The sequence below is a fragment of the Ahaetulla prasina genome, chromosome 14 (genome assembly GCF_028640845.1).
Source record: "Ahaetulla prasina isolate Xishuangbanna chromosome 14, ASM2864084v1, whole genome shotgun sequence".
Lineage (NCBI taxonomy): Eukaryota > Metazoa > Chordata > Lepidosauria > Squamata > Colubridae > Ahaetulla > Ahaetulla prasina.
In genome coordinates this window covers 5095089-5117985 of record NC_080552.1, presented here as the reverse complement: position 1 = coordinate 5117985, position 22897 = coordinate 5095089, and the positions used below count along the sequence as shown (strand labels likewise).

Here is a 22897-nt window from a genome sequence, read left to right as displayed (position 1 = left end):
AAATTTAGGCCATATTGAATAAGTTTTTTAAATAGTGTTTTTATTGTAATATATTGTATTATTTTATCTGCCTGTTCACCGCCCTGAGTCCTTCGGGAGAAGGGCGGTATAAAAATTTAATAATAATAATAATAATAATAATAATAATAATAATAATAATAATAATAATAATAATAATAATAATAATTATTATTATTATTATTATTATTATTATTATTATGTGTGTGTGTGTGTGTGTGTGTGTGTGTGTGTGTGTGTTACCTTTAAGCCATCTTTAAAAGCTATCTTCCTAAAATAAGTCAGCATAATCAAGCTACATACCCTACGTAGTCCTTGACTCACAGGCTTGTTTAGTGACCGTTCACATGTACAATGGCACCGAAAAAAAGTGACTGATGATTGTTTTTCACACTTATGATCTTTGCAGCATCCCATTGGTCATGTGATCAAAATTGAGACGCTTGGCAACTGACTCATATTTAGGACAGCCGAAGCGTCCCAGGGTCATGTGGATCCCTTTTTGCAACCTTCCAATAAGCAAAGTGGGTAAGCCAAATTAACGACCATGTTCCTAACTTAACCACTGCGGTGGTTCACTTAACAACTGTGGCAAGAAAGGCCGTTAACAGGAGGCAAAAATCACTTAACAAATGTCTCGCTTAGCAATAGAAATTTGGGGGTCCATTGTGGTTGTATGTGGAGGACTTCCTGTATTTCTCTTTGCACAACTAGAGAAAACCCAAAAGCGAGGAAATGTTGAAAAGCCACACATGTAGTAGCATTAGTATTAATATCCACATAATTTGCAACTGCCTGTAAAATCTCTGCAGGGTTCAGTAGGGACTTTTTTTTTAATTTTGCCAAAAAGTTTGAGATTGTTCCAAGAGGTCCCACCCTCATTCAGCCGTCTCCATCCTCATTCAAGCGTCTACTCAATGTCTTGTGTTTTCATCTATCTACTTCAGCTACCAGAGTTTTATGGCTGGTTCTAAAGACTTGTGAATATATAGGCTGTTGGTTTGAGCTCCCAGCGTAGCAATTTGGTTGCCAATGTTTCGTCACCTTTTATGGAGACATTGTCGGTGTGCTCTGAATTGTGCTCATCTGTTTCAGACTAATTTGCATCTTATGAAAAGGTATTTAAAGGCCCATGTTCTTAAAAATATTTTTAAGTTAAAAGGTAAAATCTATAGTTATGAATATTGTTACAATATATAGAATAGATATGTATTTAAATCAGGGGTCTCCAACCTTGGCAACTTTAAGACTTATGGACTTCAACTCCCAGAATTGCTAAGATTGGAGACCCCTGATTTAAAGAGTAAGGAAGAACAACGTAAATAACTGTTAAGTACTTATGAGTGATACTGGTACTGGAGCGCTGTAAAGATTGAAAACTGATATAAAATGAAGAAAACATATAATAAAAACTTGGAAAATAATAATAATAAAGGCCTGTGTTCTGACAGACGAGCACAACTCAAAATGCACGGACGATGTCTCCTCGAATGGTGACAAAACATTTGCAACCAAATGGACAAGCTCGAAGCTCAAACTAATAGCCTACTTAGCTACTACTAACTTGTGAATGTCTGTTGTCTGCATTTGTGTGTGTATAAAATATATACCACATGCAGGTTATATCTCTCCGGAGCAGTGTATGTCAACTGTAGCAACTTTAAGATATGCGGACTTCAAACCCCCTCCCCCAGAGTTCCACAGTCAACATGCCATTCAGGCACCTACAGCTCCCCCTTCGCTTAGCTTCTGGAGGTCTGTTAAGGATGTTGCAATCACAATAGCTGTAGCACTTAGATTTATATACCACTTCAGTGCTTTACAGCCCCCTCTAAGCAGTTTACAGCAGGGGTCTACCAACCTTGGCAACTTGAAGACTTGTGGACTTCAATTCCCAGAGCTTTGCTGGCTGAGGAACTCTGGAGTTGAAGTCCACAAGTCTTCAAGTTGCCAAGGTTGGAGACCCCTGGTTTACAGAGTCAGCCTCTTGCCCCCAACAGTCTGGGGTCCTCATTTTACTCACCTCAGAAGGCTGAACGCTTAAGCCAATCTTGAGCCAGTGGGAATTGAACTGCTGGCAGTCGGCCGAATTAGGCTGCAATACTGCATTCTAACCACTGCGCCACCGTGGCTCTATCCTAGCAATTGTCATAACAAGCCCATTTGATATGGCTCACATTCCCACTTTCAGAAGCAACCGTTACATTGCCCCAAAGTTAAGGTCGCTGTGAAACGTGACTGCTCTTTTAAAAAAAAAAGGCAAGTTCACATCCGTGCAAGTTCTGAGAACTGCCCAAAGGCACTGAAGGTGGACCTTTGAGCTGCCGTTCCAGGTTAGGTTTCTCGTTCTTATTGCCACCTAGCTTATAATGCAATTCACCCGGTTTGTGAAAACCAGATATTCCACCTGTTTTAAAACGTCTTGATCCAGGATGGCTGCTGGGTTTCTGAGCTAGGCCAACGTAATTCCTAGAAACACCAAGGTTGCCTCCCACAGCACCTCCGTTTGCTCCATGAACAGTAAAATATATAGGACCACAAGCCTCCGTTCCTCCATTGGCCCTGCTTGGGTTGGCCAAGGCTACCTTCGTACAGGTAATCCTCGACTTAACAAGTGAGCCAAAAACGTCTGTCGCCGAGACGTTTGTTGAATGAATTTTGCCCCATTTTACGACTTGTGGCTTCTCCATTGACTTTGCTCATCGGGTTGCAAAATGTGATCACATGACATGCTCCGCCCCGGGGGGGGGCACTGCCACCTGTCATGCGTCACATGCCAAGTGTCTGGATTTTGATCACGTGACCATGGGGGTGGTTCAATGGATGTGTAAAAAAACGGTCATAAGTTACTTCTCTCAGTGCCATTTTAACTTTTGAACTGTCGTTAAGTCGAGGACTACCTGTACTCCAGAGAGAGATTTGCAGGCTGTCAAGATTGAAAAAAAAAATTTAAGATCCATTCCAACTGGATTTTTCCCCAGGATCAAGTTGGCACCACTGAGAATGTATCTCCTGAACAAAACTCTGCATTGGCGACAGGAAGGGCATCCGGCCATTAAAATACTCTGCTAGCTCCAATCAGTTGCCCTGACTCCACCTTGCAAGGGATTATGGGGTTGTTAAATGGAAGATGATGATCAAGTTGGCACTTGATTTGCCACCCAAACGAAGTCTATAATCCCACCAACCCAGGAAAAACATGTAAAATGCCAGCATATGATGTGACCCTCACCCACCCATTGCAGCTCCCAGCCCCTCCCCCCAAATATTACCCCAGATCTCAAATGACCGTCCCCTTCTGACTAGCTCAAACAATAAAGAAAGTAAACAAGCAGGCAGTGTCGATTTATTTTATTTTATTTTATTACGGTTTTAAAAAGTTATCTATTTCTCCAGCAGAGCAAGGTCACATTTGAAGATTTGCAGGAATTCCATTTCAAACAAAGGAAGGGAGAGGGGAGAAGAATCAGCTTTGCATTACTTCACTATAGCTCAAGTGTTTTAATATTTAAAATTGAATTTTAGTCATATGCAAGCCAAGCTCAGCTTCAATGCAGGATACACTATATGTAAAATCTGCCCCACATTCATGTTAAGTTTGGTTTACAAGGAAAAACAGAATGAGACGAGTATCACCGGAAGGGCATCCAATCATGTCAGATAATAATAATAATAAAAAAAGCTGAACTGCAATAGACTATTTCTCTACTCCACCTTAAGTACTAGACAGGTCTGTGTTCAAAGAGTTAATAGTCTTCCCAAAGTCACCTACCAAGGAGAGACCTCTGGGGCTATTCCATGGCCGAGGGTTAAAGAAATTTGCTTGTGACACAAGCCACTTCTCTAATGAGGGCCATCATGCAATTGAGATGATGATTATTTTGGCAGGAGGGTGAATGTTTTTGACAGCAAATAGTTTGGTTGGTTGGTTTTTTTTTTTAAAAAAGCAGTAAAGTAAAAAGTTGAAGCTTTACAAGCACACAGACTATAAAGGGCAGCTGGCTTATCCAAGCCTGTTTTTTTTTTCTCTTTTTGCCAAAACAAAAAGATGGCACCAATTTTTTTTTTAAATGCTCAAATAATTTTGTTCAGAGGAGCTAGACTGAAAGCAAAGCTTCGAAGCACAGAAGAGTTACTCTAGTCTAATTGGTATAAGAGGAAGGGAGGAAAGGGAATCAATTCCACACACGGAGAGCTACAGGCTCCGTCCGTTCTTTGGGAAGCCATCTCAATCTCTTCTGCCTAGCATTTTGGGCTGGGCTCCTAACTCCTTTGGAGAAACCCCTCTCCCTGGACCAAAAACCCTCAGCAAAGCTCCATTCTCATTCAGGGCACCGATGTGCATTCATCAGTGGCCCCCAAGTCTTCATTTCCTATTTCTCCACTCCAGGCCAATTCTTTCTTTCTGAGTATTTATTAGATGGCTCTTGCTCACTAGTTGAGTTTTTCAGTTACAATTTCATTCGAAGTACTTACTTTGTGATTTTGGGGTGGGGTTTTGTTTTGTTTTTTGGCAGAATATATATATTTTTTAAAAATCATTTTGCAACCAGTCTTTCTTAATCCTGCACCCACAAACATTTTAAGTGCTTTGAAATCTCCAGAGAGAAGATGCTTGTTTAAACCAGAAAGAACCACGTCACACCGACACCCTGCAGCCTGGATTCGCTCATTAAGTCAAGAAAGCCATCCATGAGCTGCACTTCCAACACTGGCAATCTTTCAAAAGAACATCTAAAACAGGGGTCTCCAACCTTGGCAACTTTAAGACTTGTGGACTTCAACCCCCCAGCTTTGCTGGCTGAGGGATTCTGGGGAGTTGAAGTCCACAAGTCTTAAAAGTTGCCAAGGTTGGAGACCCCTGATCTAAAAGATAACGCAACCTGAGACTGGAAATTAATTTTAAATTCTCATAGTTTCATGACAGGCCATTTTTAAAACTGTTTTAAGATGCAATTAGCAGTGGCTGGTTTTTTTTTTAAGTCCACGAAGTAAACGAGAATACTTCTGCTTCTCCCAGAGAACCTCCGTGGCCTTTTAAGTTGGGGTGCCCTGTGCTTCACACTGCTTTTTTTTTCCCCCAAAGGCAAAAACAAGGGTGTGCAATTCCGCAAGTGCCCTTACTGTTGCCTGAATCCCTCCTGAAATCAGCCCCCCCCCACGCACGCACGCACACACACCTAACTGCAAGGACTTTTGGTGCTTAGACAGGTCTCCATGGATCTGACACCACCGTTCCCAAATTAAGAGAAATAGGAAGCCTCGGGAAGAGAGGAGAGAAAAACATTTGACCGAAGGGGCATGAAGAGGCTTCTAAACTAAGAATCCTACGGTGTATTTAGCTGCCCAGTCAAGCAACCTTCAAGGGGAATCTGGTTCCAAGGCTATTTTGAAACACTGCAAACTGCCCTTCTGCAATCAAGGCAGACTAGAGCGCCCATCATCCTCAGCCAGAAGGCAAGGGACGAAAGGGCTGTAGCCAAAAACACCCAGTGGGCACCAGGACAGAGAAGACTAACTTACCATTTTCAAACTCCCAGTGCTGCCGGGCGAGTTATTACAATCCTTTCCTTTGATAAAAATGCAACAGATCTCTGGAGGACACAGAAAGGAGGGTCTGTGTGCCAAGACTGGAGGAGAGGGGAGGGGAATTTCAACCCAGGTAGAGCAGTTCAGCCCTTATGTCCTGGCCCTCTTCCCTTTTACCTTTCTCAAGGTAGCTCAGTGGGTGGGCTGTACCTGACTCGAAATGGTGGTTCCCTTTTGCTATACCAACATTACCCTCCGCGGGCGTCGGAAGGCTTGGCCAGCTGAACCCCAACTCTGGGGGCCGGCTTAGCTTTGCAGTCCTGGGCACTAAAGCCACCCAAAACGGGAACGAGAGGTTCTCCATCTCGCCCAAATGTCAAAGAAAACGACTGTGCCCGAGACACAGGTGTTCCTGCTTTTTAAAAGCAGCTCAAACCTCACCCCCACAGCATGATGGGAAGACACAAAGGCCAAACCCCCTAAAAAAAAATATACATTTCCTACCCACCCAGTTTTCTCCCCACACACTGAGGAAGGGTATGATACGTATCTGTATTACCCAAAATCACATGTCCTCCCCAGTGACCAAACACATCCATCCCTGACGCTCAAAATACTCCGCTGGCTGACTTAAGCAAATCAATTCAAAACCTTCCAGGTGGACATTTCTGGGGCAGGTGGAAGAGGAGGGCCTGGGGGCAGCTGCTTTAGAGCTCTCTCACTCACACACACACACACAAAACAGCCTTTTCGTAATGACTTAAGTCTCTGCCGCATTACCACCAGGGAACCTGTTTATATCACCTCCCGGCTGTCAACTGCTTTGTAATTTTTTTATAAAAAAAATGGACACAAGCCAATGTTTATAATGTGCGCACTTATTTAAATAGAAAATTATGTGTCTAGTAGGCTTTAAAAGGAAAATATTAATATATTTAAGAATGAATATTCCTATATATATATATAGGAAGCATGTGGGTCTTACTTGCCAAGTCATGGTGTTGACACTGTTGTCTAAAGTGGCAATACTGTTGAAGCAAATATTGAAACACGGCAAGAAATAAAGGACAAAAAGCAATCTATAACCAAATAAAACGTCTTGATATTTCCTTTCTTCCCTTTAAGAGTACACGTAAGGTCACTTTTAGCCTTGGAATGGATGTGTGATCTAACCTGCGATGAGCTTGCTAGCTACTACACAACGTTGGAAATCCTCTTGCTAAAGAATCTACTCTGAGGAAAGCCATAGAGGAGGTTCGAGAGGAATCTACCCTCCGGATGTATTCTTTCGTTTATGGCAATTTTTTTGTGTGGCTCGCGAAGAGAGAGCCTCAAGTTTGTTTTCCCAGTGGGCGGATGAGCACCAGTGGGGGGTTTTTTCGAGCAAAGGGGCGGGGGAGGGGGGAAGGGGGAGGGTGAAAACAATTGTTGCCATTTAGATCATACGGTTGCGTTTATGGGTCGGGGAGTCCGTAATGCCGTCACCGCACTGGGCTGAGGTACGCTTTCTAGTTCCACCATTGTCCAAGTGGAGTGCCATTTCTTCAGATATGAAAGTGTTCAAATCAACATCATGGAGTCCGTTTCTCCTTCGACTCCCGTTGGAGCCACTGCTCACGTGGGTGGGGGAGCCCGGGGTGCTCGAGCGGACGCTGATGCTGGCCATTGCGCCACTGAGACCTGCAAGCGGGGAGGGAAAAGGAAAGAAGGAATTAGATGCTCTGGGAGCCATGGTGTCGTGTCCCACTCCTCCGCTGACGGCTGGGTCCGGGAAACCCGAATCAGGCTTGCCTCTGCAGCTCTGCCCAAAGTCCTAGCAAAGTCCTCAGAGCAGGCAGGAGACCAGTAAGTGACTTCAGCAAGATAAGTTCGACTTTTGCCTGACTCAGAGACTGCCAGAAAGCAGATCCTTTATATAGGCCATGGGGTGTGGCTCCATGACTCAGCACTCATTAAGGCCTGCCCCTCCCTTCCCTCTGTTGCCTCCGCCTCTCCAATCTTCTGATGCGAGGGTCACTCCAATCAGCTGTTCTTGGGAGTAAACCCTCCTCAGGCTCACCTGCTGTGGAGGAGGGGGAGGGGTCTAGCTGCTCCGTTTGCCTGGGCATGGAGTCAGGGCTGGGGCAGGGAGATTCTCCTTCTTCTGCAGTTTGTGGGGGCATGGAGCCAGGACTTGGGCCGGAAGGCATACATTCCTCAGTGTTGGGGAGCAGGTAAGAAGGCCCCGGCTGCTCTGAGGGCGGGCAAGACACAACACATGGTTCTCCATGAAGTTGGACGGACACACTGGGGGGGGGGGAGGCTAAAACAGGGAAGAGGCCCGTTTTCCCTCAACATCCACATTAATGTCAATCCACAAACTGCTTTGGGCAAGGTAAAATAGCGAATCATTTACAGTTTGCCAGCGCACCTAACCGGCCGCAAAACTCAGAAGAGAGAAACCTTCTGAAAAGCCAATAATCAGCAGCCTCCGTGGGATCAAAAAGCCGCCACTTCAATAGCGCCTCTCAGCTGATCGGCGCAATGCCGGGGGGGAGCACCTCGAAGCCGCAGACTCTCAAATGTATATTGAAGAATTTTCTAATAAAAGCCAATTTTCTAGTAAAAGCCAATTAGAAAGTCCAAGCAGTGGAGCTCAAAAGAAATAAATCTCTCTTGGCCGACAGAGTTAACCAACTGGAGCTCCAAAGGAGGATGGAGGCGTGTTTATGCAAATTTAACTCAGTCTCTGGCCAATCAGATGAGATTAAACCCACTGCTTGGACTCTCTAAAGCAGCGCACCAGAGAATGCAGCTCTTCCTATTGGGAGGCCACACAACACAAAAAGCGGGCCTGGATTCCTCACGAGGGGACACCGGACTTCCTCGGAGCTTTTGGGTGCTGAGGAAAAGGTCAATTATAGCAGGGGTCCCTAACCCCTGGTCCGTGGACCGGCACTGGGCCGCAACATGTTAGAAACCGGGTGTTCTGTCCCCCCTCGCCTCTGTCCGAGTGATGGCTTAATTAGCCGGCACTATCAGCTCTGACAGCAAAATAGCGAGCATTGCCAAGTGTCTCTGTTATCTCCCTCGACGCCGATGAGTCACCCAGGAACAAACAGTACTTCAGCTCTCAGTTAAGCAGTTGATTTGCCTGCTACAAAGAGGCACAGAAGCTCTTGCTGCTTTTATATCCTATGGGGTGTGGCTCCATGACTCAGCACTTCCTAGGCCTGCCCCACCCCTGCTTCTGTTGTTCCCGCCTCTCCTGCCTACGAAACCTAGGGTCCAGCCAGGCCTGATTGCTGTCAGCTGGGTCTGGAGGCGTAGCCTGGGGGGGAAAGAGTTAGGGGACGGAGGCCTCGTTATCTCCTCCACCTGGCCTGCCTCTGACTCCTGGAGCTGAGCCAGGGAAGCCAGTGCTCCCGAGGTAAGTCCTGATGGCCCTTCCCCCTCACTTTCCAAGTCACTTTCTGGCAGGAGGCCCAGCTCAGGGGGCGCAGACACAACACCGGGCCGCGCAAGCAAGCGAAACCCCATCTGTGGGATGCAGGCAGCATGAAAAACCATGCCCCTCCCCCCCACCAGTCCGCAGACAAACCTCTCTCCATGGTGCCCAAAAGGTTGGGGGCCCACTGAATTATTAGAATTCAGGCACACAGCTGGAAAGGGTTATGGAAGTGCCCCACAGATTCCCGGGGGATCTGTTCAGAAGGGCCTCCTCCTGTCATCAAGCCAACCTTCTCTATAGCATGAAGATACAGGTGGTCCTCAACGTACGGCCACAATTGAGCACAAACTCTCTGCTGCTAAGCAACAGCTGCTAAGTGAATTTTGCCCCGTTGTATCATCTTTCTTGGCAGAGTTGTTAAGTTAGTGGCCTGATTGTTCGATGAATCTGGCTCCCCCCTTGACTTTGCTAGCCAGGAGGTCGCAAAAGGGGATCACGTGACTTTGAGACACTGCAACAGTCATAAATATGAACCAGTTGCCAAGCGTCTGAATTTTGGGTCACGCGATCGTGGGGATGCTGCAAAGGTTGTTAACTGTGAAAAATGGCCATAAGTCACGTTTTTCAGTGCCATTGTAACTTTGAACGGTCACTAAATTTTGTAAGTCGAGGACTACCTGTACTCTAAACTGATGACCACAAAAAGACAAAATCGGGGAAGTCATCCTTCTAAATGTCTTTCTTTTTTTCCCATTTTTCTGGTTTTCCCATTCAGTAAGCTAGTTCAGGGAAAACTGGAGGGAAAAGCCAGTTTCTCTCTTGGCCAGTGGTGAAATCTGAACCGGTTTGCCACCGGTTCGCTGGCCACGGATGCATGCCACACACCAAAAGCACGCTGCAAGAGCATGCACAGCACACACCAAAAGCACGCTTTGTGTGGAAAAAGACTTCCGTAGGTAAGTAGAACAGCGAGGGGGGGAACAGCTGTGCAGCGCGATTTAGCTTCACTAGAAAGCAGGATCTCCTGCTTTCTAGCGTAGGGGTTTTCAACCTTAGTAACTTTAAGGCTTGTGGCTTTGCTGGCTGAGGAACTCTGGGAGTTGAAGTCCACCAACCTTAAAGTTACTAAGGTTGGAGACACCTGTTCTAGCGAATATAAGCTGCATGGTACAGCTGATCATCGGAAATACCAGTTCAGATGAACTGGTAGTTTTTATCACTACCAGTTCGCATTTCACCCCTGCTTTTGTCTACGTAAGATATTGAGAATAGAAGTGTATTTCACTAGCTCTTCAGCTGGGACATTTGCACAAATATACAGCTCCTAAATGCACATGTGAAAAAGGGGAAGGAGGCAACTTTTGTCACCCTTCTTAGCAAACTTTGTCATCCGGTTAACTGGACATGGTTATACAATCTGCGATACCTTCACAACAGAATTTAACCAGACTTAGGTTCTCTACATGTCGGGGTGTGTTGTGCTCCCCCCAAAAGCGAAAGGGTTGGCTTAGCTGTGGAAATACCCTCCCTCCAGCCTTCCCTCCCTCCCCCCATCCCAAAGGTTAGCAAGCGGTGTGAATAAAACCAGATGCTTCAGAATATCCCTCCACCTCCAACTAAGCTCAACCTCTCCAAGAAATTTGCCAGGTAGCCAGCAGAAGCCCTTCAGTCGTCTGATCACTTGCAAGTCCCAAAGATGCTTTTTTTTCCAAAAAGGCAACAGGACTTTTAAAAAAAAGAAGTTTTGCTTCTCATGCAAGAAGCTTCTTCAGTTCTTGGATGAGAAGCAAAACATTTTCAAAGGAAAAAAACCAAGAAAGTCCAGTTGCCTTTGGGGGGAAAAAATGCACCTTTGGGACAACCATGGCCTGGGTGATTGAAGATCTCCAAGATCACTTGCAACAGCAAACAAAACAAATAGAACTTAATCCTTGCAAAGTCCTTTCCAGAAGTCCCAATTTTGGAATGGGAGGCTCTTGGCAGACTCGGCTTTCCTACACCATTTGGAAACCAACTAATAAGAAAGGCATGTAGAATTCCAGCAAATAGCCCAAATCTGCAATGATGGAATCAGGAAAATGAACGCTCAGAATGAACTAAGACAGTGATGGCGAACCTTTGACTCCCCGCGTGCCGAAGTGGCACGTGAAACCAGGTATGTGCGGTCCTGCTGGCCTTCTCGTGTGTGGGAACCCCGATACCCGGAAAAGCAGCGGTCCATCACGCATGCGTGAGCTGGCACCCCAACACCTGGATATTGGCATGGAAGCACACCCGACGAACAGCTGGCCATTGCACATGTGCGCAACATCAACCCAGAAGGACGGGTGCCGGCTTGCACGTGTGCCGGAACGCCGCTCTTCCAGGTTCTGCCGCTCCCGCACGCACGACGGCTAGCTGACTGGCATGTGTGTGATCACAGGAACACAGAATAGGAGCCCGCGCATTCTTTGCGGGATGATTTCGCATGCCATAGGTTCGCCGACACTGAACTAAGAAATGCAAGAAATACCAAAAATAACCCCCCCAAAAAAGTTTTTTCCCCCAATATGTAGGGAACAAGAAAAAGTCAAAAGATATGAGAGGTCCACTAATGGGAGAAGAGGACAAGGTGGTGACAGGCAGCAGGGAGAAAGAGGAACTGCTTAATTTCTTCTTTGCATTTGTCTTCACAAATGCAAATGGGGGGGAAAAAATAGCCCAACATACTGAAAGCAGCACAGTTAAGAGACAGAGCAGGAATGCAGGTCAAAAAAAACCAAAAAATAGGTAACAAAACACCTCTCCATAACCACAAGGATTACATCCCACAGTTCTGAAGGAGATAGCAGGCTTGATCTCGGAACTAGGGAACAGAATTGTTCAAAGCTCCTGGAACACACAGGAGAACTGCCAAAGGGCTGAAGAAGAACTGATGGGGTTCCAATCTACAAAAGAGGGGGGGGAGTGGATCCAAGAAATACAGACCAATCACCTTCACATCAATACCTGGGAAAACTCTGGAAAAGAGGATCGAGCAATGGATCTCTGAGTGTCTAGAAATGAACAAAGCAATTACAAGAAGCTAGCATGGGTTTGTTAAAAACAGATCACACCAGACATATCTTACTGCCTTCTTTGATAAAAGTGACTAAATTAGCGGATCGGGGAAATGCTGTGGACATATTATACTTGGTCTTCAGTAAGGGATTTGAAAGTAGACCACAGTCTACTTCTTGGTAAGAGAGAACAAGGTGACATAGACAGTCCCACCACCAGATGGATTGGCCATTGGCTGACAAGCCATCTTCAGTGTGTAGTCCTTAACGGAACTGCATCCTACAAGGAGGAAACCATGCAGTGGGGTACCTCAAGGTTCCGTTTTGGGGCAGGGGCTCTTTAATACCTTCCTAAATTCTACCTAGATCTAGATGAGGGGTAGAAGGAGAGCTCATCAATTTTGCAGATGACCTCAATTTAGGGGGGGAACTGCTAACACTTTGGAGAATAGACTCAAGATTCAGAAGGCTCTTCATAGACTTGAGCACTGGGCCCTCTCCAACAAGATGGGAGTTCAATGGTGAGAAAAGTTAAGGTCCTGCACCTAGAAGGGAAGAATCAAGTGCACAGGTATAGAATAGATGGTATCTGGCTCAATAGCAGCTAACTGAGAGGGAGCTCGGTGTCCTACTGCAAAGGTCCACAACCCCCCCGCCCCCCGAGTCACAGGCCGTCGAGAACCAGACCCTACAAGCAGCAGGCAAGCGTGTAAAGCTCCATTTGCACAAGCGGAGGGCACGTTTGAGAAACCATCCCCTCTACTCTCTTCATCCCACCCCACTCCCCAGTGCCAGTTCAGAGCAGGAAAGGCTGGGGACAGCTGCCCTAGTGGACCACCAAATAAGTACCGTATTTTTTGCAGTGTAAGATGCACCTTTTTCCCCCCGAAAAAGAGGGTGAAAATCTGGGTGTGTCTTATACTCCGAATGTAGCCCCGCCCTGCTTCTCAAACTGAGGTTTAAGAGGTTGAAAAAAAGCATCAGAAACGGAGCTTCAGAAAAAAAGCCCCAAATGGAGCTTCAGAAAAGACTTCAGAGACTTTTTTTTTGAAGTTCTTTTTTTTTTTTTTGAAGTTCTGTTTTGGAGGCTTTCAGAGGCAGAAAAAGGTTTTTTCTGAAACAGAGTTTCAGAGGCAGAAAAAAAAGCAAAAAAAAAAAAAAAAAGCAAGGCACAGAGGTCACAACCAAGGAACCTGTTGCTAAAATTCACCTCTGGGAACAGCTGATTGGGGGTATTCTGGGAGGCCGATCCACCTGCCAATCAGCTTTTTTCTTATTTTCCTCCCCAAAAACTAAGGCGCGCCTTATACTCTGAAAAATATGGTATGTGCCAACAGTGTACTTCAGCTCCCTGCCCCCAGAAAAAATCAATACAATCCTAAACTGCATGAACAGAGCGACAGCATCAAGATCATGAGAAGTGATGGAACCACTTTATACTGCACTAGTGAGGTCATATTTGCAACCCTGCATCCAGTTCTCGTCCCCACGGTACAAAAAAAAATGCCGAGACCCTAGAAAGAGTACGAAGAGCAACTAAGATGACAAAAGGGCCATGGTGGCTCAGGCTGTAAGATAGCCTGTTATTAGAACACAGCAGCCTGCAATTACTGCAGGTTCTAGTCCCACCAGGTTGACTCAGCCTTCCATCCTTTATAAGGTAGGTAAAATGAGGACCCAGACTGTTGGGGGGGCAATAAGTTGACTTTGTAAATATACAAATGGATGAGACTATTGCCTTACACACTGTAAGCCGCCCTGAGTCTTCGGAGAAGGGCGGGATATAAATGTAAATAATTTTTTTAAAAAAAGGGGGGGGGGGTTCTGGCAGGATGGAAAATACAAGGCATGGTTAAAGGAACGTAGTATGTCTCTATTGGAGAAGGCAGAAAAGAATCAGGGATAATATGACAGCTGTCTTCCAGCACTTGAGGGGCCGTCAGAGAGAGGAGAGGGTTGACTTGCTCTTCAAAGGACCTAAGGGTAGGACACGAAGCAATGGGGGGACCCAGGGGTGAAATGTAAAAATTTGTAACAAGGGCTTGGCTTGGGGGGGGGGAAGGTAATGTGACTGGGTGGACGTGGCCAACTTTTTTTTTACTTTTAAAAGCATTTTTTCTACAACCTCTTTGGCTGAAAAGGTTGTAAAAAATGCTTTTAAAAGGCTCTGACGATCCCAGCTGAGCCATGCGATCATCAGAGGCTTTATTTAACTTTTAAAAGCATTTTTTTTGCCAAAGAAAAAATGCTTTTAAAAGTAAAAAAAAAAACTTCTGATGATCGCGCGGCTCAGCTGGGCATGGGCGGGGGTGGGGAGGCAGGGATTTCTGCTACCGGTTCTCCGAACTACCCGCCGCCATCGCTACTGGATTGGGCGATCCGTTCTGAACCGGGAGCATGTCACCCCTGGTGGGACCTCTAACCTAGAACTAAGGAGAAATTTCCTGCCAGGGAGAGGAAGCGGCTTATTTCTGGGTGCTTCATCACTGGAGGTTTTTCAGGGAAGATTCCCACACGTCCCTCACAAGCTCCGTTTGTGCTGGGAGGGGGAAGGCTTTTTACAAGGGCTGGCAAAGCCCATTTTGCTGCCCAAAAGCATCCCATCGCCTCCAAACTCTTTGTGGGCGAGTCTGAAAGCCTCCGAGTGTCATGAGGGGACAGCTCGCTAGATTTTTCAGGAGGTAAGTGACAGGATGGAGGGGAAAAGCAATTATGGGGAGCATGAGGTATTTCAGTGGGTCAGGAAGGCCTTGGGTGGTCTTACAACAGGTGGCCTGTTCCATCACTAGCCCCCCCACCCTTCCCTACTCTATACCTGGCATGCAGTTTAACAACCCACTCATTCGATTAGCAAATGCATGGGCAAAAGCAGGGAGTGTTCGTGCTCCAAGTTACGCGATTCACTCCTACGAATCCTCGGGTTACAAATGAAACTGGCAGGCTCCATTGGCACTCAGGGACTACCTGTAAACGTGTCCTAATCCAGTGTTGGGAATTCTGGGAGTTGAAGTCCACAGGTATTACAATTGCCAAGGTTCAAAAACACTGGTCCAGGCAGACCCCACTTGTCTTTTGGACTTGTAAAAAATTAGTGAACCCGGGTGCGGTGACTGAATCAGGATGCTTCAGGATTTGACGTGTGAAGTCTAGCTAGCCGGCCCTGCTATTGGGAGAGCTACAGGGAGTAAACAAGAGTTCGTGGGCTCTTGACTGGTTAATGCATGTAAGAAGCAAGAGCATCCAGTACATTTCTTTGGTCAAAGGTTGCTGGAGACCAAGGCGACCAGCCTTCTGGGTTTCAATCCATGTTTCATGATCGACCAACAGCAGCAGTAGGCCATTCTTGATTCAATATGCTCAGCCATCAAGAATTCAACTTGTGATTATGAAGGTCATCTTCTTCAGCACTGCGTTCTATTATGAAGTAAAGTCCCAATGGCTTCTGCTATTATAAAGGACTCAAAAGTAGTAAAAAAAAAAACTAATTCAGATTCAGCAAATGAGGCTGATTAGAAAGTATTTCATGTGGATGTCAGTGCTTTCTCGTATCTATTTGACTCATTGGAGGATGGAGTTCAAACTGTACTTCTATTACATACTGAGGCTTCTATTTCACAATCTAACTTTTTGCCTGCTTACTATTCCTAACAGAAACGAAGATACGGTATACTCCTTAAGGCTCAAGAACGCATACTCCATTTTGAGCAACTGAATTGTTTTAAATTAAAATCAATAAATGTATAATTTAAGGTCTCCCAAAGGACCTCTTCCCTGTTTCTTCAAAAGATGGAAAACATTGTGCTTTTACACAAATTAAACACCTTTGCTTTTTAAGGCTTACTAAGTAATAAATTGCACTTACAAAACAATAAATCTTATTTGTAAAAAAATTAGGACATACTTATCAGCAAATATGCATAGAAATGCATTGTTAATTTAAAAAACTTATTTTTTTTTTCAATTTCAAGAAACGCAAGGCAGTTCACTTCCCCACAAATTATTCTCACATTCTTGACACAAGTAAGCCTGCCAAAAGCTTTAGCCTCCCTCCAGTGCCTCCCGTAACACCTCTGGCTACAGAAATGATTTCTAAAGAAAAAAGATATTCCACTTGCCAGACACAAATTATGTTCATTTGGAACATCTCACCATCGTTCTATCGTTTAAATTTAGCTATTTAATTAACACTTTTTTTTTCGTCCGATAGCCTGGAAGGTCTTAAGTTTGAAGCAAGCTTGTCAGATGTCTGTGACTTGGAGCAGCCAGTTCTGCTTTTCCAAAATTCTACTTTTTTTTTTAGTTCAGCGAATTTAAGAGAGAGAAATATACCTGAGTGCAATCACAGGTAAGCCACCTAATGCCCCAGGATGTACCGTGTTTCCCCGAAAATAAAATAGGGTCTTATTTTCTTATGAGCCCCAAAATAAGAGCTTGGCCTTATTATCGGGGGGAGGGTCCGGCAGAGAGAGGCTTCCTCCATGCGCCATCAAGCCCCGCCCTCCTACAGGGGGGGGAGAATGCAAGCAGCCCGAAGGCACCAAGCCATGCGAGCACCTGTTCCCTCCCCTGCTTGCACACCTCCCAGGCCTCACCACCTCGATGTGGGAGCACCAGCCGCCTGCTGCCAAGTCTTCCTGGAACCGGGGCAGAGAGGCAGTGAAGGGCAAAGTGAGCTGCAGCCCCGCATGGGGAGACCGCACCGCTGCCATCCGAGCACTGAGGATGGCTTCTTCTGCGGCTTCCAAACCTCGGCTGGAAGCCGCTGGAAGCGGAGGAAGTCAGTTGGGCCAGCCACTCCTGTTGTGTCTTCTGGGAGCTGGGAAAGCCACATGGAGGTGGAACCATAGAGCGGGAAGCGCACTCCCAGAACGGCCACTGCCAACGAGTCTTCCAGCCGCGGCCGCTCTGGGAGTGCGCCTCCCGCTGTATGGTCTCAATTCCATGTGGCTGCCCCGGCTCCCGGAAGACTCAACAGCAGCAGCTGGTCCAACCAGCTTCTTCTCCGCTTCCCGCGGCTTCCAGGTGGGGTTTGGAAACCGCAGAGGAAGCCATCTTCAGTGCTGCGTGGGCACCACGTGGCAAGAAGTGATGGGCGGCTGTTCTCTTGTGAGCGGAGCAGGAGTTTGCAGGTGAGGGGGATGGATGGGTGGATGAATGGATGGGAGGCGGGTGAGCGCCAAGAATGCTGGGGGGAGAGAGAACAAGAGGCAGCTCCCAATCAGCTCAGTTGATCTGCAGGTCACGATTAAGGGGCCCAGCTGCCATTAGCTGACCAGGGAACCGAAGGGCTGCCTCCGGTGCTGGCCACGCCCATCCTTCACTAGGGCTTATTTTCGGGGGAGGGGGGTATATTTACGCCCACCCCAAAAATCAGGCTTGGCCTTATTTTCAGGACATGTCTTATTTTCAGGGAAACACAGTAAGAAGTTCAGAAAACGGTCACTTTGAAGAGAACAACACACAATGAGATCCTAAAATAGACTGAATGGTTTTAAAACAAAATTATACTCCATTCACCATTAGGAAATTATTGCCCGGTCTACTGAGGCTCTTATCCATCCAAAAACATAAAAAGCCCCATTTCTGCCCACCAGAAAGTTGCCAGGCCCTACATTTGCTACCTGAAACCAAATCATGTGCTCCTCTTCCAAGCCAGGAAGTTCAGGCCCACAAAAAAAATTTATTTGCTAAATTTTAATTGCGGCCAAATTGAATAAGTTTTTTAGTGGTATTTTAATAGTATTTATTTTGTAATAGGACTGTTTATTTTATCTGGCTGTAAACCGCCCTGAGTCCTTCGGGAGAAGGGCGGTATAAAAATTTAAATAATAAATAAAATAAATAAATAAAAAACACCATGCTAAATCCAAAGAAGTTGCTTTAAGATGGGCAACCAGTGAGACTTGGCATTTCTCGCTGACTAAAAACTGTAACATGACCCATCGGGTTTTTCTACAAGGTCCTTTGGACAGGTTTCACTACAGCCCTGGACTGCTCTCAAATCTGGTACTGCGAGGCAAACCAACTCTGCATAAGGAGACCCTGTCGAGCAATCGGTAATATTCTGCTTCATGGTTCTGTCTCAATCGTTATGAAAGCAAACTTCTGGGCAGCCAAGAGTTGTTGTTGCAAAGTCCATAATGGTTAAGCACTTTGGGAATTTTTCCTTTTATTGGCTATGAATACTATTCACCTTTAGCAATGAGGCACAAGTAAATATCTTTGAAAAATTCCCCATGTAATGATGTGATGTTATGTGATTTCTACTCTACTCTACTCTACTCTACTCTACTCTACTCTACTCTACTCTACTCTACTCTACTCTATTCTATTCTATTCTATTCTATATATTTTATTTCTATTCTATTTCTATTATATGTTACGCAACTTTACAGTTTAGTATTAAAAAATGTTGGCATTAAGAACTTGCCTTTTTTGTTATGAGACTTCACAAGCCTTCATTGGCTGAACACTTTAATTGTTGCTACGTTCAGGATGGGGGAAAAAAGTCTTGATTTATGAAGATTCTGGTGAATTTCATTACATTCTCATGAACAGGCTGAAATTCGCACAAAGTCATTTGAAAAAACTTCTTGCACTGAATTTATACATCTTTCTAGCTCAGGGGTCTCCAACCTTAGCAACTTTGTGGACTTCAACTCCTAGAGTTCCTCAAGGAATTCTGGGAGTTGAAGTCCACAAGTCTTAAAGTTGCCAAGGTTGGAGACCCTGCTCTAGCTGAAGGTTTCACAGAGGCCAAAGGACACCCTAAACCATTTCAAATTCAGGCTGTGCAGCATTTGCCAGGAAAGCATAAAGAAGGGAACGTTCACATCCAGAAATCAAAGTTTAAGCGGTCAGGACTGGACGGCAAACTCTCTTGGCAGCACTTGAATCGAAGTGAACTAGTTGCTACAACCCATGTTCAGATGTTGGCCATTGCAATGCAATGACCGTCCTGTATTCATTCACTGAAAATCCTGACGCACAAGAGCACCCAAGTCAAATGTGTAAACATATTGTTACTTTAACTCCCTCGCCCCATGACAGGCAAGCAAACTTGTAAAACTTGAAAACTAAGCAATGCCAGCCTGCTGCGGGTCACTCCAGCCAGTCAACTACCTAGCAACGGCACTGCCTATCCTGCCTAGCAAGCCGGTCTGGAGGACCGGAGCCAAGCTTCAGCACTTTGACAACTAGGGTTGTGGAAACTCAAGCATGGATGCCTTGTGCAGCTGAAGCATAAATCACACCTCTCTTCTCTCCTCTGCCAGTTTTCCTGGCAAGGAGGGAGCAGAAACCTCAAGAGAACCAGGATATTGTCAGCCATTTTGATTACTTCCAAAAGCAAAACAATATGAAAGCCATTGGGGGCAAAATGCCACCTTAGCACTCAGAATAGGTTTGCCCACCGAACTAACGAGAGAAAAACAATCAGGGTTTTTTTTTCCCACATGAGATAGTTTTCTAATCCCAATGAGTTACATGCTTACCTACAGATTTAAACCAATTAAAAAGGTGTCCAATTGCGATTTGAATTACCCCTGCTGCAGCAACATCGGCGCACTGAGCAGGATATGAAGCCAGCCACTTATCGAGCTGCAAACAAAATCTCTACTACAGGCTTGCAGGCAGCATGGCACGAGCAGATGTTTTAAAAGCTTCTATTTCATTTCTAGAGATCCGAGACAGAAAATTCTCCCTGACATGCTTCCTCAGCAGTCTTCACCATTGCGATGGCAGAGAATTATGAAATTTACAGTCCCAAGTATTAAGAGTGCCGGAAAAACTACAAAGATTTTTTCCTAAACTTCTGTACTTTTTTCCTAACTTCTATACTTCTATATAGGGGAGGCGGTGGCTCAGTGGCTAAGACAGTGAGCTTGTCGATCGAAAGGTCAGCTGTTCAGCAGTTCGAATCCCTAGTGCTGCCATGTAACGGGATGACTTGTCCCAGCTTCTGCCAATCTAGCAGTTCGAAAGCATGTAAAAAATGAAAGTAGAAAAATAGGGACCACCTTTGGTGAAAAGGGAACAGTGTTCCGTGCGCCTTTGGCGTTGAGTTATGCCAGCCACATGACCACGGAGACATCTTTGGGCAGCGCTGGCTCTTCGGCTTTGAAACAGAGATGAATACCATCCTCTAGAGTTGGGAAACGATGAGCACATATGTGCAAGGGGAACCTTTACCTTATACTTCCATATCCATCAATTCTGCATAATTTTCAAGCAAGATATTTAAATTCTGTATAGAGGTAGCCTTATGACTAGAACTAAGTCCAGAATTCCCACTGCTAAGCAAGGCAATGAGTCATGTCCAATTTTACCTTTTTAACCCCACTCCCCCATTGTTAAGCAGGTCATGTCAGAAGTTAAGCGAATCACTCGGTTCTTAAGCAAATCTGGCTTCCCCCATTGATTAAACAATAAAAGCATCCACAAATGATGCATCCACTCTTCCAACTGTATCAGGCTATATCCTCCATCTGGATATCTCTACCCAACTGGTGTGTTTTGAAAGGCAAATACCCAATTGAAGTATTTTCAAAGGAAGTATCTTGTTTCTTTAGGACAGAGGTGGGGATGCTACAGTCCCTTTATAGGACTTGTGGACTTCAACTCCCAGAATTCCTGAGCCAGCATGGCTGGTTCATAAAGTCATAAAAGGGCCATAGTTCCTCACCCCTGCTTTAGAAGAATGAATCTAAGTGCCCCCCCATCAGAAAACATTTTTCCTTCTGCCCAAAGGGTTTTCTGAAGCAACCAAACAACTAATAACCAACCAGAAGCCGAACCTGCAGTCATGCAAACCATGAACGCTCACAGAGCATATTATAAATATGCCTGCTTTCATGCTTCACACAGCAAGAGCAGCCTCTGAACAAAACCTTATCAAACTAGTTATTTCTCTCCCTCCAACCACAAAAAACAACAACAACCTTCCTCTTTGGCAAAAGCCCAAAGAAAAGAGGATTGAAACTGAACCTAAAACAGGGGTCTCCAACCTTGGCAACTTTTAAGACTTGTGGACTTCAGCTCCCAGAATTCCTCAGCCAGCTTTGAGACCCCTGACCTAAAGAACCCCAGAAACTAAACTGTTCTGCCAAACTTTAATAAGCTTTTCAAGGCACTGAAGGTTCAGCCCTACAAGGTAGACCAGCTCAAGAAAGCCGCTCCCCAAGTAGTCTCTAGCTGTATTTTAGGCTATCTTAACAAAGCACTGTTGTTTGCATTTTACTTTTTCTTCTCTGAATCTGGGAGAAGCCAGACTTAGCTCCCTTAATGCAATGGCCTTTCCCGGGTCCTGAGCCATGTGTTGGCCTTCAGTTTCCATAGCAGCATCTGAAAACTCTCTTCAAGGCCATCTCCTGGGCTTTTCTACACCACCCAAGCTGTCTCCTCCAAAAGACTCAGGATAATAAAAATTGCTTCTCGGTTATGTTCCAGTTCTCCCCCTAACCTATTAGGCTGGTAAGAAACATCTGGGGTTTTTTTCCCAGAGCATTCAAGGTCACAAGGAGGAGGAAAAACCCTGAGTCATCCCTGCAAGAGGCCCACATCTGCAAGGAGTTGCCAGGCCTGGAAAGGAGAACCCATCAGCCCCACCTCGGTTGCTAACATACCGAGAACCAGTTTGACGTTTTACTGATTGTATTACTGGCCATCAAAAAAAAAAAAAACATGAGCTATGAAACGGTCTTTAAGAGAGGCAGGTGTTTCTTTCCAATTTTTTTTTTTTAAAAAGATTGGGAAGGGGGAGGGGGGAGAGGAAGAGGCAGTAACCATTATTACCATGAAGAGCTATGGCTTCCCGGAAGGGCTGCAAGTCCGTCTCGACAGAAGAACTAGTTTCCGTGGATGTCGCTCGGTTAGGGGATACTACAGTCAGTCTTGGGGGAGCTCTAGAGTTTCGTGGAGGAGGAGCTTTTCCACACAGGAAGCTGATTAAGTCTTCTCTGCGAATAGTTCTTCTGCGCTTTTTAACCCAAGCCAAGACATCCTTATTACGACGCTGGTAGCCAATATGGATTCCTACGTCAAAACTCCGCTGATGGGCATCCACACTTTCTGGAAGAAAAGAAATAGGTGTTAGGTGTTTGCCCAACTACGGGCGGGAGCAGTTTCAGATATATCTGGTCTTCTAGAAAAGGGGTCTCCAACCTTGGCAACTTTAAGACTGGTGGACCTCAACTCCCAGAATTCTGGGAGTTGAGGTCCACCAGTCTTAAAGTTGCCAAGGTTGGAGACCCCTGTTCTAGAAGCAAAGCCGAACTGAACTGGAATCCCTGAAATGCATTTTGAGCTTCCCCCTGTGGATAGGATGAATGAATGAAAGATCCAATATTATTTTAATCCAATATTTAAAACTAATTAACAAATTGCAAGTATTTCCACACCGTTTTCCCCGCTGGAGGGAAAAAACTGCACAAATCCAACCCAGCCAGCTCGTTAGTAAGTTCGACAATCATAAATAGAAACGCAGTAAATACATTTGCTTAGCCCTACCTAAACTTTAGACTCGACTTGGAGCCATGTGCTAATATCGGATACCAGCTGATAATGCTTCAGATGGTCCTCGACTTATGGCTGCAATTGAGCCCAACGTTTCTGTTGTTAAACGAGATAGTTGCCAAGTGAGTTTTGCCCCATTTTGCGACCTTTCTTGCGTCAGTTGTTAGGTTAGTAACACGGTTGTTAAGGTGATCACGGGATCCCAGGATGCTGCGACCGTCATAAGTATGAACCAGTTTGCCAAACGTCTGAAATTTGATCACATGTTCATGGGGATACTGCAAAGGTCGTAACTGTGAAAAAATGGTCCCAAGTCAGTCTCTTCAGTGCCGTTGTAACTTTGAACGGTCACTAAACAAACTGTTGTAAG

General features: G+C 45.4%; 1 protein-coding gene across 1 annotated transcript in view; it reads right to left on the bottom strand.

Annotated features, from left to right (window-relative positions):
* Positions 1 to 3354: 3354 nt before the first annotated feature.
* Positions 3355 to 22897, bottom strand: part of HAPSTR1 (HUWE1 associated protein modifying stress responses) — a 30826-nt gene continuing 11283 nt past the window's right edge. Inside the window, exons 3-4 of the mRNA XM_058157221.1 lie at positions 21808 to 22083; positions 3355 to 7227 (exon numbers count right to left, since the gene is read on the bottom strand). Coding sequence (XP_058013204.1) covers positions 6983 to 7227; positions 21808 to 22083 — 521 coding nt within the window. The 3' untranslated portion in view covers positions 3355 to 6982. The remainder of the gene's footprint in view (positions 7228 to 21807; positions 22084 to 22897) is intronic.